The sequence below is a fragment of the Perissodus microlepis genome, chromosome 7 (assembly GCF_051167445.1).
Source record: "Perissodus microlepis isolate ML-2025 ecotype Zambia chromosome 7, ASM5116744v1, whole genome shotgun sequence".
NCBI classification, from domain to species: Eukaryota; Metazoa; Chordata; class Actinopteri; order Cichliformes; family Cichlidae; genus Perissodus; species Perissodus microlepis.
This window is the reverse complement of record NC_140467.1, coordinates 5,952,751-5,970,808: the sequence shown is the minus strand read 5'-3', so window position 1 is coordinate 5,970,808 and position 18,058 is coordinate 5,952,751. Positions and strand designations below refer to the sequence as shown.

Below are 18,058 nucleotides of genomic sequence, written 5' to 3'. Positions count from 1 at the left end.
CCATTAGCAACATCCCATTCCCAAAATCATACACAAGAAGAAGTGTTCTTGTTGGCATTGTTCATTCATACAATATACATATATACACACCTTTTCATTTAATGTTTTTTTTTTATTTTCATGTCTATTTACATTGTAGATTTTCACTGAAGGCATCAAAACTAAGAATGAACACATATGGAATTATGTAGTAAACAAAAAGTGTGAAATAACTCAAAACATGTTTTATATTTTAGATTCTTCAAAATAGCCACCCTTTGCTTTAATTACTGCTTTGCACACTCTTGGCATATCTCGATGAGTTTCATTAGGTCGTCACCTGAAATGGTTTTTCAACAGTCTTGAAGAAGTTCCCAGAGATGCTGAACACTTGTTGGCCCTTTTGCTCTCGATTGGGTTTAGGTGAGGTGACTCTGGAGGCCAGGTCTATCTGGCACAGCACTCCATCACTCTCCTCCTTGGTCAAATAGTCCTTACACAGCATGGAGGTGTGTTTGGGGTCATTGTCCTTTTGAAAAATAAATGATTGTCCAACTAAATGCAAACAGGATGGGATGGCATGTTGCTGTAGGATACTGTGGTAGCCACCTTGGTTCAGTGTGCTATCAGTTTTGAATAAATTCCCAACAGCAAGGCATCCCCCTCCTCCTCCATGTTTCACAGTGAAACCATGCATGTAGAGTTCATCTGTTCACCTTTTCTGCGTTGCATAAAGAGGTGGAACCAAAGATCTCAAATTTGAACTCATGAGACCAAAGCACAGATTTCCACTGGTCTAATGTCCATTCCTTGTGTTTCTTGGCCCAAACAAATCTCTTCTGCTTGTTGCTTTTCCTTACTAGTGGTTTCTTAGCAGCTATTTGACCATCAAGGTGAGATTCACACAGTCTCCTCTGAACAGTTGATGTAGAGATGTGTCTGCTACTGGAACTCTGTGTGGCATTTACCTGGGCTCCGATCTGAGGTGCTGTTAACTTGTGATTTCTGAGGCTGGTGACTCGGATGAATTTTTCCTCAGCAGCAGAGGTGACTCTTTGTCTTCTTTTCCTGGGGCAGTCCTCATGTGAGCCAGTTTTGTGATAGTGTTTGATGGTTATTGCAACTGCACTTGGGGACACATTCAAAATTTTAGCAATGTTCTGGACTGACTGACCTTCAGTTCTTAAAGTAATAACGAACTGTCGTTTCTCTTTACTTTGATTATTGGTTCTTGACATAATATGAATTCTAACAGTTGTCAAATAGGGTTGTCAGCTGTGTACCAACCTGACCTTTACACAACATAACTGATGGTCCCAACCCATTAAGAAGGTAAGTAATTCCACAAATGAACCCTGACAGGCACACCTGTCAAGTGAAAACTATATCAGGTGACTACATCATGAAGCTCATTGAGAGAAGGCCAAGGGTTTGTAGCGCTGTCAACAAAACAAAGGGTGACTACTTTGAGGAATCTAAAATATAAAACATATTTAGAGTTATTTATTTATTTATTTTTTGCTACACAATTCCATATATTTAGTAATATATATATTCATATATTTGATGTTGTCAGTATCTATCTACAATGTAGAAAGTAGTCAAAATAAAGAAAAACCATTAAATGAGAAGACATGCCCAAACTTTGACTGGTAGTGTATGGACATGTCCACCCTTTTTCTGTACTTATCTTTGCAAAAAAGAAGAAAAAAAAATAAGGAGCACAATAGCTTAAAGAGCAACAGTGTTCTTTAAATCAGTTTCTTGAGATACATGTGTGCAGCGGCCTCTTGTGGCCAGACAGGAAAGTGCACTCGAAGGGGAAAGTGTGTGTATATTCAGTGTGTACGTTCATTTACAATGTAGTAATTCAGGAGATGAACTAGTGCCGTGTCTACACGTAACAGACAACTTAGAAAAATAAACTATTTTAAATTGTATGTTACTAACAGACTATAACCTAAACATAAAAAATAGCTTTACCTAAAACATAAAAAAAATAGTGTCAAATAAGTCCTTAAAAAAGAAGAAGAAAAAACCTTCAGAAACTGGAGGAGTGGGGAACAATAGGCTCTCCCTTCTCCGCTCACAGGCTTTAAACTGAATATGCAGATGAATGAACAGGAATAAAGGGCTGAGCTATACAAAATTCTATAAAAACTTGACTGAAAATCAGTCATGTTGACTCCAAATGAATACATTTGGAGGTCATCAAGAGAGAGGCACAGCAGTAACTGTCTACATGTATCTATATAACATGGTGGAGGCTCTGTCATATTTTGGGGCTGCATTTCAGCCAGTCTCGGTCGTTGTGTCCTTGGGCAAGACACTTCACCAGTTGCCTACTGGTGGTGGTCAGAGGGTCTGGTGGCGCCAGTGTCCGACAGCCTCGCCTCTGTCAGTACGCCCCAGGGTGGCTGTGGCTACAATGTAGCTTGCCATCACCAGTGTGTGAATGTGTGTGTGAATGGGTGGATGACTGAGTGTGTAAAGCGCTTTGGGGTCCTTAGGGACTAGTAAAGCACTATACAAATACAGCCCATTTACCATTTTACCATTTTGGTGTTGGGGATCTTGTGAGAATTCATTAAATTATGAAATTGGTGGAATTAAAAGTACTATTAAAAGTTAAAAGTACTATCATGGATTGATTGACAACAGCTTCATATTTTTTTAACATTACAGTCATCCCAAACATACCTGCATACCTGGGTAGAAAAACACATAATGGCTTCCCCAGAAACTGCACCTCAACATTGTAGAAAAAGTGTGGGATTTTGACTGAAAATGGAATCAAAGGCAGCCAGTATCCAAGGAAGAGCTTTGGAATATTCATCAAGAAGCCTGCAGAACTATTCCTAAATAAATAACAACACACCTCAGGCCTGAACTCAGAGAGTTCTCGCTGTGTTGAAGAATGAAGGTGGCAATACCAAATATTGACTTTCAAGCTTGTTAGAATTGTACAAACTGTTTTTTGTTTTCAGTATATACTGTATTTCTACTTATGTCTGTGAAGGTTCTCAGTCATCCAGGTCATCGTAGTCAAAGGAGCTTGCAAAGAAAAGCGTCTGGACTTCTTTAAGTTACTTGAAGACGTTTCACCTCTCATCCGAGAAGCTTCTTCAGTTCTAAGGTCAAATGGTGGAGAGTCCCAGATATAAACCTAGTGGGAGTATCCCCCCACAGAGGGACAAAAGGACCCCCTGATGATCCTCTAATCGCCTGAGCCAAGGTGTGAAACTGGGTGTGGGTCCCAATCAGCCAGAGTTTCGGGTGTGTTCATTGTGAAACCTGGCCCCACCTTATCATGCGAATTCCTGAGGTCAGATGGCCCAGGATGTGAGTGGGCGTTAAGGCGTCTGGGAAGGGATCTCAAAACTGGATTATAGATGGCAGAGAGTTGGTGTCGTAAACCCCCGCCTCTGTTCAAAGATGGTCGCTCACAGTGGACATAGATGGCTTCTTTCACTCCTCTTTCAAACCATCTGTCCTCTCTGTCCAAAATGTGAACATTAGCATCCTCGAAAGAGTGTCCTTTATCCTTAAGATGCAGATGGACTGCTGAGTCTTGTCCTGTGGAGGTGGCTCTTCTGTGTTGTGCCATGCGCTTGTGAAGTGGCTGTTTGGTCTCTCCAATGTAGAGGTCTGGGCATTCCTCGCTGCACTGTACAGCATACACCACATTGTTAAGTCTGTGTTTTGGCGTTTTGTCTTTCGGGTGAACCAGTTTTTTGGGACCCACACCCAGTTTCACACCTTGGCTCAGGCGATTAGAGGATCATCAGGGGGTCCTTTTGTCCCTCTGTGGGGGGATACTCCCACTAGGTTTATATCTGGGACTCTCCACCATTTGACCTTAGAACTGAAGAAGCTTCTCGGATGAGAGGTGAAACGTCTTCAAGTAACTTAAAGAAGTCCAGACGCTTTTCTTTGCAAGCTCCTTTGACTATTTCTACTTATGTTTGCACATCTTCCAAAACATTACTGCACGTATTTCACATTATCCTAGTAAAATATGAAGAATATGAAATGATTTCAAGGCCAGCATTATTTAAATAAAAAGCAAGGCACATTTGGAGCATCTGTATTATATTTGTAATAAAACTGACATAACAGAAAGAGACAGACTGTGCTTGCGAGAGAGAGAGCCTGGTCAATTTAAAAAAAACAAAGGATCTATGAGAACAATGAGGCATAATTAACATATCTAAAATCTAAAAATGAATCTAACAAAGAACAAAAAGTGTGAAAACGTGTGTAAGTTGCTGAAAAAAATTTAATTGCACTTCTATTTTCTAACATTCGTACCTCTGCACTTGTAACTGTTGGTGTCATTCTACTATTTAACTTCAAAAGACCTTTGATCTTCACATGTGTTGTCTCTCACTGGAAACTTTGGAGAGGAAACTCCATGATGTTAAAAGGCTAGATCTAAATGAGTAAAATATCAGAAGATCACTTATCTATCATTGATCTTGGATCAAAATATTTTAAGACTTTTAAGACTTTAATCAAAAAAAGCACCATGATCCTGATAAACCCTGCTGATAGCTGAGGATCTGTTTCTCCCTAAAGTTATCCTTACAGACCTGTTACATCATGTGTTGCTCATGCGGCTGTCTAAGCTCTTACAGTGTAGGCAGCTGAAGCACAGAGCGTGCAACATCGGCTGTGGTCTGACTGAGCCTTCTGATGTTGATGCAAATATATTGTTTTCTCTTCACTTACTCGGTTGTGACTGTGACAGCAAATTGACAAAAATGCTGCAAATAATCTCAAAGCATGACAATAGAAAAGGACATTTCAGATGTCTAAATTGTGCAAATTGAGTCACCAGTGTGGATGTGACTTAACTTATTGGTAGAATGCCACTGTGTCACTGAAAAAGTGTTTAAAAGTAATTTATGAATACATTTTAAGACAGAAGCAGCTGCAAAAGTAAGCCAAAACCCCCCAGAACAGCAAGCCAATACTGAACTCAGCGGTAAACTGATATATTTTTTAAAGCACTTGAATTCTTAGCAACAGCATGTTAGTGTGTTGATATAAATATGAGTACAAAATAATTAATGTCCTTTCATTTCATTAACACTTGGTACGTGCCAGAAATTCACAAAAATGTGTGTGTGTGTGTGTGTGTGTGTGTGTGTGTGTGTGTGTGTGTGTGTGTTGCTGTTAATCATCAGGGCCTCTAGAGGGAGTCAGAGCCTGCAAATCTATTTATTTCTTCTCCAAGAAGATGAGATCAATCTCAGGTAGCCCATAATAGGCTAACAGGAAATGTAGGGTGTTTTATTTTATTTATTTATTTATTTTTTTATTGTAACTTCTGCAGCAACATCACAAAAACCAGATCAAGGAGAGAAGAAGAACCAAAATCAGCTTTTGCATTACACAGAAAACAAATCCCATCATTCCTACTTCCATCTGTTATGGAACATATTGATTTGCCATTGCAGGCAGAAAAGCAGAATCACAATTTTGACTAAATGTCAGAGCGAGAGGGATGTAAGCACTAGGCACTGGACTGGAACGGGGCACCTTAACTAATTACTCTGATCTTATTTTCTTATTTTTATTTCCAAGCCTTGCGTGAGAGCTGTTTGATCAGTTCTCCACTTCTTTATCAGCAGCGAGCCACTGTGAATACCCACTGTGCTAAATTATTCAATTGGGCCTGCTTTGTTGTTAATAGCAGTGATCATTCTTCTTTAAACCACATAATGTATGTGCTGACAGCCAGCAGTGATACAAACCTGTCCTGAGGGACACAAATCTATCAGTGGTGGGTGCTATCAGCTACATTAGTGATTCCCAGCAGCAGTGAAGCATAGGCAAGTAAAATACACTGAGCATCAAGGCCTGTGGAAAAGACTCGCTCTGCAAGGCCACAGCCATAAATGATCAGGCTTTCACTCCATAGCCAGCTTCAGAGAAAATTGCCAGCATTTTGAGCCTTATCTTCATAGTTTAAAATGACAAAAACTATCTAACATCTCTTTAAGTTCTACCAAATATTTGTTGATGCAGCACATGTAAAAATATAGAACAAAGATTACAAGATAAAGGGATTATTCCTGATTTAGACATCCTGTGCTGTGAAAAGTCTCACAAAACCAGCCAGTCCTTTGAGTCAAGTTGCAAACAGCCTATAATGCATGCTAATTTAGAGCAGAGGACTGAGCCAGCTTTGAGAAAGGTTTTCCATAGTCTTGTTGGTCTTGCAGCACTTGCCTGCTAGTCTTTTCCATGTGGCTTGTTTGCCTACCCTCCCCCACTAGCGTCCTGTCAACACTACCAGCCTCATGGGTAGAAAAAAAAAGGTCAAAATGCAAAGGGGTCAAGCTCGTGCCTGGGTATTTGGCCTTTTCCCTCTCTTAATGCCCCAACAGTACTATTACTACAGCTGAGGAACCATAAAAACAAGACTACCACTGGGAAACGCAAAACATAAGGTTGAAATAACAGAAGCTTTTTCAGATGTTACTGACCACAAGGTTTGTATTCAACTAAAGTATGTGCCTAATGTGCTTTCATTGTATCTGGCAGTTTGTGATCAGCAGATCTGTGGCAACCTCATACATTGGTAGCATATTGCAATTTTTCTTTCTGCCCAATGTCCAGCTGCTACATCTAAGGTGTATTTTGAAGTGACAAGATGAAATAAATGCGCAAGCTATAGTTACTGTGTAAGTGTGTATGTGCGTTTGCAGTGTGCTCCATATGGTAAATTAATAATATTACAGATCTGCAGTCCTGTGGACTTTAGCCTTTGAATTTGAGCTTAAATAAGCAATTGAAAACACTGTTTGTACTCTATCTGGAGCACAGGTTAGAAAACAATAACTTAATTTGGAGTTTTTCATGATGTGAAATAAATCATGTTAATATGCATATCTGGATGCATCAGTTTAAAACGAAATGTGACTGTGTTCCCTCCTCTCTCTGTGTAAGCTTGGGCCATATGCTGAAAAGGTCTCATGTTTTTCATTAGTGGTTGCTTTAAACTGGTTTGAAATCCTGGGAGGGTGGGGAGGAGTTAGGAGAGAAGATGCATTTAGACCGCTGCACTCTTCCCTCACACATGCAGCAGATTCATTCCAGTGTGATATGAGAGCAAGCACTTCACGCTGTTTGCCCATTAAATTTGAAGCTGCTAAATTTTTCGCCGAAATGCTAGGAAGACATTCAACCTCCATCTCTAATCTTAACTGACCATATGACCCCCTCGAGCACTGGGGAGGGGAGGGGAACCAGATCGCAGCATCACATGGTGCATTTCATCTGAAAAAATACCAAGGCTTGGAAAGTCATGACTTTGTAAATAATGATCAGATGTTCCTAAACCCTCCTTTTAGCCAATTGAAAGGCGGACCTCACCACAAGGCACTGAGCACACTTGAGTCAATAAGCCAGTTAGCAGAAAGGAAAGAAAAAGAATTCAATTCTTGACTTATTTAATAGGGGATTTGGCATGGCAGGTCAGAGGGTGTAATCCAGGAGATTGGACACTGATTCTTTAATCAAGTGGCTCCACAGTACATCTCCTTCCTCCCCTCCTGATTTCACTCTTGTAAGACGGTCTCCCTTGTGTAGCACTGAATTTCAATGGCCCACTCCTCTGCTCGTTCAAATCTCCCCTCTCTAACTTCTGCTGCATGGAAGCCGGGCGGAGACGAGGGTGCAGTACATGAATAACTCAACCATCTTTTCTTCTGTGACTACTGGATAAATTCAGCATTTATTAACAATAACCCATTCATTATTAGCAAATGGCAACCAACTACTCTTTTAAAAACCTTGGGCCTGCGTATCAGGAAATTGGCAAAGGCAGGCTAGCGAAACTGCAGTGAATAGTGGAAAAAAGGCAGCCGTTTGGTGGCTGTGTGCCATGTTCAGCAATGCAGTGGATCGCTTGTTGTAGCAACAGCTTCAGTTTGATTCTGCACAGGCTACTTGTTTCTGCTCACTCCCTGTACTTCTGTCTAAATGAAACCACGAGTGAAACTGCTTTTAAAAATGGCATCATTCTGGGAAGACTCTAGCCGAGAATTAAACTGAATTACCTCTCACATTTAAGATCAGCAACATCTGCCGGCTAATTGAAGTCAGGATAATCTGCTGACGATAAAATCAATTTTGGGCAATGTATGCAGAATTCCAAAGCATTACTTGAACCAAGTACTGAGAAGATTGTATCTGTGTCTCCGGTACATAAAATAAATGTGTTATGTCTCTCTGAAGTATTCATTGCAATACTCTGCTAAAAATATTCTATATTAATGTGATGGGAGAGAAAGAGAAGAGCATGTTGGGTTTCTTGAACAGATAGAAATGTGCCTCCTCCTGGATTCAAAGCTAGTATTGACACCTCACATATACATATACATTACATAATCACGTCAGCCTCTAATCCCCTTGGTATTATCTGCTCCACTCTCTTCTTTAGAATAAACACTTGTAAGCATATATCCACATGCAGACATCTCTGCACATACATATACCAGGAGACACAAATTCATCCCCATGGATCTCCTCCGCCCTGTCCCCAAATCCCAGAGCATGAGTAATTGTAAGGCCTAGTGAAATAATCGTAGCTTTCAACACTAATGGAAGTCCTGCACATTCATTATTCAGTCCAGGAAACAGAGTGCCACAAAGCGTCAAGGGACCCATGAGTTATTACTCAGCATGAACAACCTAAGACTACGGGGGAAGTGATAGAAGCTCACTGCACTCTCTCCTCCACTGTCTCCGTCCCTTAATATCTCCTTTCCCTCCCTGCGTCCATCTGCGCTGGCAGACAGGCACCACACAGACACCACGAGATTGTATCACAGCTGTGGCGTTGTCAGGCGACTAGTGATGGGTGTACTGTGTTGCTGCAGACAGAATGACAGACGGTCTGAGCTCTCCCGTGTCACTGCGGCACTTGACTACGGACAGCCATGACCAAGGGGAGAAAAGGTTTCCATAAGTTACAGCCCCCCCGGGACTGCTGTGGGAGGAATGCAGCAGCAGGGGGCATGACAGCAGTGGGATGTCTGTGTGTGTGTGTGTGTGTGGAAGAGGGTGGGGGATGGGGGTGTAATGAGGAGAGAGACATAGGGGTTAGGTGACCTGCAGATAACACATAGCAAGAAAACAGATAGGTTTGATATGTGAACATGCCCACACTTGTGCTCGGGAAAAGCGACACCAAGAGCCAGCCATTACTGCTAGTCCACACTCCTTTTAAGTAACAGCCATCAGACAGAATTCCAGCAATGCACTTAAGCCTTCTTCATTTTCTATGTCTAGACACTGAAAGTCTTAAATCTTGCTGTTACTCACTTTTCATGTGGAACTGAAGGGAAGTGGCAAGGTGGTGAAGGATTGTTATGACTGGAGATCAAAGAGAGAGATATTTCAAACTACTTCAAGGTACCCTTTCAACGTAATTATAAAGTTGTATATATTTAGCAAGCCTGCTGAGTGCCCTAACTATCTGCAATCTTGAGCAATTGGCGGCATGCAATTAAGAAAGGCTAATTTGTTCTACACAGCAGGTGGAAAAGCCTCACTTTTACCAGGAGTGACTCTTTTGTCAACATGTCAGAAAAAACAGCCTCGTACCACTCACCGCTACACAAACCATTTATTGAGACTGTTGCATTCATTATTTCCTCTTTGCTTGCACAGAATCGAGAGGTTTTTCAGTCTATCTCCACACTGCTCCATCAAGCTGCAATGCAGAATCAAACATGCTCTCAGAAAGGAAATTATCCTGCTGATGTTAATGAAAGCACACAAGAAGCATGTCCCAATCAGAATCATTTCGCCTGCCTGTCTGTAGGAGTTTTTCTTCTATATAGGATTATAAAAGATAAATTAGATTTATTTATTTTATTATTTTGTAATTCACTATGTCTCTGTTCAAGCTATGATATAATATGAATGTCAGTGGAGATAAGAGTTTAAGCGCTCTGGGCATTTCGAGCATACATTAGTGGACATCTAGTTTACTGGCTGTAATTGAGTATTCTTGTCCGTGGCTGTCTTTTCGACTCAGGCAATTTAGCATGCCAGCATGTTGCTATAAAAAAGACCCAATTAATTTGATTAGGAAACCAAGGTTCAAGATACAGAGAGTGAAAACATGAGTGGAATGGTATAGGTTGCAGTGGGATGTTAATGAGAGAGAATATTAGTGAGGGAGAAGTGTATAAAGGAGTTTATGTGCACGCATGTTACATCTGGTTTAACAAAAACCGCGAACAAAGAGCAAACAAGCAGGGGTTCACTTTAGTGTTCATAGGAGAATGGTCAAATGCTTAGCAGCACAAATTGAAATAACTGTGCTCTTTTTAAATATTCATCAAGAGTGCAAACTATTAAAAATACTGGAATAGTGTATTTGTATCCGCTATGCATAACTGAGCAAGTCTTATCTGCTAATAAGGACTTGGCCTTCTCTTAAGGGAATAATGTTAAAACTGTATGTTATAGAAACTGGGGGAACTGTAGCGCAATTGAATTAAAACAGAATGTAAAAAATAGGCTCAAATTGTTTATTACTTGTGATTGCATTGTTCTTAAAGAAGGAGACTGCATTTGGTTCCCAACAAACTGCTTGAGTCAATAAATTGGAATATACTGAATCCTTTGCCAGGCTTTTCGTTTAAGTATCTGCTTTTTGTGTTACTCTGGCTCTTGGCAGAGAGGCAATCAAATCATCGTGATCAGATCATTTGGTTTATTTGTTCATATATTGTTGCTTAGTTTGTATGCTCTGGAACAAAGAGTCTTGTGGCCAATGTAGATATAGATACTCCAAAAAAAAGCGTTAAAGCTGAAATTCAGCACTGCCTTGACTTTAATCTGAAATCTGCTGAAAAATACAAAGTAAAACAACAAAGTAAAACATGATGACACGACTTAGTGGTTTCTCTTATTCATAATGACTCCTTAACGGACATAAATTAGAAGATAAATTCGAAAGCAGTGAAAAATGCTATGCAAAAAGAGTGAGGTCTGCAAACTCTCTCGCCTGGACTCCATTCTTGTCTGCCTCGCTGATGCTAGCACAGCTTTCCACGCAGGTACGGAATACGAATGTATTAAAATGCGGAGTATTTATACTCTGGATATCAATTATCATAATGGCTACCTTTTTTGTAATAACACACAATCGTCTGACATCACACAAACACATAAAACGCACAGCGGTGCACTTGCTCCGCTCCTCTTGGAACCCTCCTTCCCACGATCCGCCCACCATCTCGGGACTAAAGTCACGTGTCTCACCGCCTAGTGTGTCTCTGCTAACCGACTCCACCACAAATCAAACTCACCCAGCGCCCGGTGGAGAGATAAAGGCAGATGGGAAAGAGTGTGGCGTGCACGGAGAACGTCCAATAGCGGCTATCGGGGTGAAGCGAAATGCGTTCTTTTTTTCCCCATAGAGTAGGAATATGACAAGGCGTGTGAACAGGACGGGAGATGAGCTTCACACAGTTTCGGAGACCCTCTTCTCCTTGTGATCTTACCCAGTACGCCTTTGAGCCGCAGGGCTTCGGGCGTGTAGAGGACAGAAAGCGCACCGCTCAAAGCCGCTCCAGCTCAACTGCGGATCGGAGAATTTTTTTTCTGCCTGTATCTTATTAAAATCTGCTGGAGTACTGTGTGCCAAGAGGAATGGTGGCCGTCACCATGAGGGTTCTTTCAGCGAACTTGTTTTCTCTGCTCCTCCTGTGCGCCCTCGCAAGTGTTTTCTACGTCTGGAGCGCACTGGAGGACCGTTTGGAGCGACACAAACGGAGGTTCTCAGTACCAGGTGCAGGGTCCTTTCACCAAGCTCTCCCAGTGGACCTTTCAGCCAAAACTTTCCGTGCATTGCTTGCTGTCCCAGCGGCACAGAGACTGCACTTTGGAGACAGACTGAAGACTCGCCTCAACCTCACCAATCAACCTGTCTCTGCAGGAAATCGAGATTACAATATGAATGGGGATAACAAGAGGTCAGCCACGCGGGAGGGCCCGGTCAAGTTGTCCCCATTGGAAGACGGAATATTTTGGAACGAATGGCTGGAAGATGCCCTTCCTGCGGGATTCACGGAGGAATATGCTGTGGCTTGGCAAAAGAAAGCGAGGACGTACCGGGTGGTGAAGCTGGAGCCGGGATGCGGCAGGATATCCAATCAGCTCGCCACGTTTGCAGACGGGACCAAAGCTTGTGTGCGTTACGGGATAAACGCGGACCAGGTGCAGGGTGAAACTTTGACTTATTACCTTGCACGTTTGCTTGGCATCACAAACCTGCCCCCTCTCGTACTGTCCCAGCTGGACAGTGACAGTGAGCAATGGGAAAGTGTGAGGACGCGGATAGATGGTTTACAGTGGAATGACCGAGCCGTGGTTTCTCTAACTCAGTGGATCTCCAACCTGACAGGGGTCATCACACCTGCGCCGCTGAGACAGGAGAGCAGCGGGCTGCATCCTGCGCTCAAGGAGCTCTGGAACAAGACAGCGGCGGAGCTGCTGGAGCTGATGCAGTGGACAGACCTGATCGTATTAGACTACCTGACGGCAAACTTCGACAGGCTCGTCAGCAATTTGTTCAGTCTGCAGTGGGACTCCCGTGTAATGGAGAGAGACACGAACAATCTCCTGAAAACCCCTCGCGGTGACCTCGTATTCATAGACAACGAGGCCGGATTAGTGCACGGGTTTCGAGTGTTAAACATGTGGGAGAAATATCACAATACAGTCCTGAGCTCTGTGTGCGTGTTTAGAAAAAGGACCACGCAGCGCGTGGCAGAGCTGCACACGCGCAGAGACTCCAGGCAAAGGCTGCTGGAGCTCTACAGAGACAGCGAGCCTTTGTCTCAGGAATTAGGATTTCTCTCAGATGAGCACGCCGGTGTCCTCCAGGACAGGATAGACAGATTATATACACACATTGTGCATTGCAAAGGAAAGTACGGCCAGCTGTGAACATTCAGCATGCACAGGTGATGGATTTGTTGTCTGCCTGCACAGTAATGAGCTTTGCAAACGCAGCTGGCACACCTGTGCTAAGCTGATGCGCATTACACAGAAAAAAATGTCTTGAATATCCAGCTGAACTACCTCCTGTGAATAGAATGTGTTTCCTAGTTTATCAATGAATCAGTTTGACACGTTTATAAGCTGAGATGTTCACTGTTCGCCTCACTGTGAAGAATGACCCTGTCTTTACTTCACCCCTCTGATGTTCACCTGAATATGACTAAATGTAAAGAGTAGACTATGCGTGTTGAGTATCATAAACTACCCCTTCATGTGCGGTTTGGATTGTTGATTTGTGTTCAATAATCCCAATGATAAACTCCTAAGCCTTAATGTAAGTTGACTCTTGAATATTGTATTTCTGTTGACGTTCAGCTCGCTCTTTTAGAGAAGATCTTTTGCACACACATTGCCAGCACCTGCACTCTTGTAATTGTGTTTGGATAGCGTACTTAGCCTTAATTTCACAGGTGGAGCATATTCATTTGTGCATTTGTCTGATGTAAATACTGTCTGCCAACCTGTTTTGGAAATTTGATGCTAAACTAATTTAATGTGCTTTTTAACATTCCAAAAAACTCTTGTTTTTTTTTTTGTTTTTTATAAATATGCTGTAATTTAACTTCTCTGTTAATGCGTATTTTGTATGCAGTTTGTTCTTAACTGCCTTATTAGAACGCATCAAATATTTACCTATTTTGTGTGGAGTGCTGGGTTTTTTTTCTTTTTTCCTTGTTTTTGAAGCCTCTGTTGCCTCTGTACTTTCCCATACAGTGCTCTCATTGTACTGTAGAAATATCTTGCACTGGCACACTTCCCCAGGAGCCATTCTGTCAGCCACAGGAATGCTACAACAGGCGTCTCTAATCCCCTTTATAATCTCACCCAGAATGATGAACTGAAGGAGACGACTAACATTATTTGACATCATTTGAAAAGGAATTTGCTGTTCCCTAACTATATTATGACATTTCATAGCTATACCATATATTGCAGAATACTGGTCGCACAATATAAATTGGTCAACCTATAAGCAGTCTGCCTTACTGGTTGCATGTGCTGCATGTGCTGTTAATGAGTGTTTTGCCCTCAGTGGAGATACTTGTTTACGGCTTTTTATGGGTTGGAAATGTAACCGTGAAAGGTTTTGAAGAGAAAAACCTCAAGGCCAGCTGCGTTATTTCGCTGTATAGTCTGTGCTGTCACTTTACATCAGCACATCATTTTTTTAATTTGAACCTTATAGAGCCATACTTTTCTTATTCGTTCCACTACAGGCCTACTTCTGTGTCTGATCTCTGGTTCCAGACTTATGAGCACATCTAAGGGAAAGACAGTGATCAAACTTTTGACAGACTAATTCTTTCCAGCCTTTTGCTATCCTACAGCCCATCTGGTTTCTTTTAAAATTTCTTTATATATGTTCAACTCCAGGACACGCCACAAACTGTTTGCGCGACTCCACGAAGAGAGATGAATGCACCTTGTAAAATAGTGGCTCGATTTTTGTACTTATACTTTATTTCATGGTTTATGGCATGTTTCAGTGAATTGTTCTTCTGCCTGCTAGGTCACTGCATAAAGGGAGACAGGCAGCAAAGGTGTAAATAGGTGTAACTGGAGGCATTCTGCTGTGCTTCAGCTGTAATAGGGACTTGGGGATCAATATGTGCACTGACTGGTGTGTAGGCAAAAGAAGGTCATGTTAATGTGCTGCCTTTTCAGTTAAAATAGGAACATGTGTTTCAAGGCCCTTGCAAAATCTACACTTGCAGCTGGGTATGGTGCCCCAGGCATGTCTGTTAATACCAAACTCTGCAAAGAGATTTACAACCGGCTGCAGGCTCTGGGGATTAAAAACAATGCAAAGCTAAGGTCTGCATGTCGAAGACAGACTTGTGACCTTTCCTCCTTTCTTGCCTCGCATGATTTCCCCTTCCGTATTCCATCCACACCATGCCCATCTTTTTGTGCATCTGTCTTTGCTCTTAACATCACTGTCAGCTTCATTTATGACCTAAATTGAAAATGAAAGTTTCATTTTCCTAATTAGTTTTTTTGTGGATTCCTTTGCACAAGAAAGTCATTTTTTAACCCGGGTTTCCTGCCAGCTGTAATCACACTAATGGGGTATTTCAAAGAGGTTGTTGAAACACCCTTAACTGTTCACATATGTTGTTCCTTCACTCTTACCGCCTTGCTTATTTCAGATAACCACACAGACTTCATGAGGTCTTTTTTTTCCCCACCCAACACCAACAAAATCTTCATACAGATAAGTTTGTGTAGTTGTGTAATGAATGCAACCCATCCTAGCTTGTGGCATCAGTGCAGCAGATTATTTTACTTACAAGTTAATACGTGTCAGTTTTCTTCTGTTTCCTGCAGATGTGTTCGTTTTTTTTCTGTGTAAGTACAGACAGCCGGGGGCTAACAGCAGGCCTGAGCACAGACCCCAGGTACTCGAGCCAATCTTGTTCTTCTTTGTGCAAATTGCAAACATTCCTGAGGAGCTGAGGGAGGATCATCTCCACGGACACACCAGCACACACAGACACTTCTCAGGCACTGAAGCGTCCCAGCTGTGTACACAAACCGCTGTCAACGTTGACTCAGATCCTTTTTCATCTTTTTAAAAAAAAAATAAATTACAGCATGCTACATTTTATTAGGAACAGAAAGACATTTCAGTAGATGCTAGTTATTGTTGCTTTCTTGCTGTAAGGTAAGTGAGAGTACCAGTCTAGTCGGTTTGGTGCCAGGAGGCTATACAGCCACAATCTTATTAACTAAAAGGAAAATCTACTCATCAGCTCTTCTAAATCTCACAAATAAACCTTTTACTGTATCTTGTCTGCTGAGTCCATATACATTAAAGAAAGAGTAAAATGATGTGACTGTGCTGGTTTAATAAGATTTAAGATTAAATTTTTCTTTTGGCCAAGAGGAGTGACTCCTCCAAATTCTCAGCCAACTGCCTGGCAAACCTATGGCGACAACAAGACTATGACAACACCTGCCAAGAAATATTCTGGCACACACTACCCTGTAAATTTGCTTGTTGTTTCTACACTTGTTGGTCTGTGCATTTAAGAGTAAAAACGAGGCGTAACATATCAGTTACTGAGTTCTGGAGTTATTTAATAGACTTTAGATATTTTTTCTATTTCATTTATTTCAAGAAAACAGGACTGCTTTTGTCAGACCGTGCCAAAAAAGAAGAGCATTTTCCCAGACACTAGGTGACAAACTGACTGGTGGCCCGTGAGTGGAAGAACACAACTTGCATTGTTTCACAGCTACACAGTACAAGGAACTTCCTGCGCATGACTGAATGATTTCATTATGAAACTCAGGAAGAGTCACTTAGTCACAGCTGAGTGGATTCGGGCCATGATGGTTAAACTGGGGGGGTTGGGGCAACGACTCGAGGGCCTTTGACAATGCAAGCACTGGACATGCAGGCTGTGGTGTGCCTGAAGAGCTGGCACAAAGACTGAATTTGTCCAATCCAGGGCTGGAAGTGCGAGGCCAAAGGCTTTGTGCATTCTTGTACAGCAGAAAGTAATGAGAAACAAACTAAGGCGAGAAGGGGAATGCACATGCATCATGTGATAAATGGAGAAAAAATATGTCAACTATCTGAGAACGTGCAAATTAACTGAAGTAAAAGTTAAATATTATTTTGTGTTATGTTGAACATTTGCTAGTTTTATCACTAGTTAAAAATGTCTTAATTTGCTCTATGATTTTGAAGTTCTTTGGGTAACAATTCATGAGACCTCAGATCCAAGCTATAACCCCTCTGTCCAGGTTTTCCCACCATTAAAACCATGCTAGGTTAATTTCTTCTGCCACTGTGCCCTTGACCAAGGCACTGACTTACAATTTGAGGTGATCCCTGGTGTCTCCATGGTGGCTGCACACTGCTACTACTACTACTTACTAAAGTTTGCTGATCCTGCTTGTTGTTTTTCCACACTTTTAAAATACATTACCACTGCCATTGACCGCTATTGAGCTTTAGGCTCCCAGGTGCTGAAAGACAAGGATTCTTTGTCCCTTTCCAGTCATCTCTGTACTCTCCCGCAGCTGCCACCCTTGCAGATTGTCGAAGAGATTACAGCGAACTTGTTTTTCAATCACAGAAGTGTGTTACCGCTATTGCAAACATCTTTTTCCCCCTCAATCTGTGATGACAAACCCTAAGTCAAATCTTTGATCTCAATAGTTTACGTAGACAGAAATATAGACAAGTCACTGTCTATATATAATGATAGTATAAGGCTTGGAGCAATGTTGTAGCCTACAGAACACAGATGCAGATCTGCAAATAATCCGTTAACAGTTTTAGAAACAAGACCTGTTTAGCCTCAATTTGGTTTCTCTCTATTTTCCCTTAATGCGATTTGCTTCACGCTAGTCATAGGATACATAAAAATAAATCCTGATTAATTTCAGCACTTAAATCCATCCTGTTTGTCATGCTGCGCTCATCAAGCTCTGTCTCCAGAATGTCACACCGTAGCCTGCAGACAGTCATAAGCTTGAGTTGATTTCATGTTCAACATTTATATTTGATATCATAAACACTATGTCTACAGATATGAGAACAGGCAGGAAAGTCTACTGCCCAACATATCTACAGCACATTTATCATAAACGTTTCTTCCCTTCTTCACTTAGCAGATGTGCAAAATGGGAAAAAAGCAATTAAACTAGTTTCACCGTGATGCTTTATGCCAGCATTTTAGCGAGTTTTGTTTTAATTTCAAACCAGGAAGTGAAACTTAAGATTTCTAATCTCTTTCGTTTACTTTGGCATGACATTGGCTCCCTTGTAGGGGGCCTTGTTGTGTTGAACTGTTTTGCTTCTCCCCTCTTGCATAGCATTTGATCAACATCCTTGATAAAGGTCGATATTAATCTAGGTGAAGCTTGTCAGTACAGAAAGCGGACCAGTTTTAAGTAACATGCAGCTTTTCTCATTTGCATCTGGATTAATCTCTATCTCTATGTAAATGTGAATTAGTATGCTCATGGAAAT

At 41.6% G+C, this 18,058-nt stretch overlaps 1 protein-coding gene across 1 annotated transcript; it reads left to right on the top strand.

Moving 5' to 3' along the window:
• The first annotated feature begins 11,252 nt into the window (after positions 1–11,252).
• On the top strand, positions 11,253–16,130 carry fjx1 (four-jointed box kinase 1). The gene has a single exon (XM_084933001.1). It carries the CDS (start codon positions 11,659–11,661, stop codon positions 12,955–12,957), a length of 1,299 nt encoding a protein of 432 aa, XP_084789127.1. The 5' UTR covers positions 11,253–11,658; the 3' UTR covers positions 12,958–16,130.
• The last annotated feature ends 1,928 nt before the right edge of the window (positions 16,131–18,058 follow it).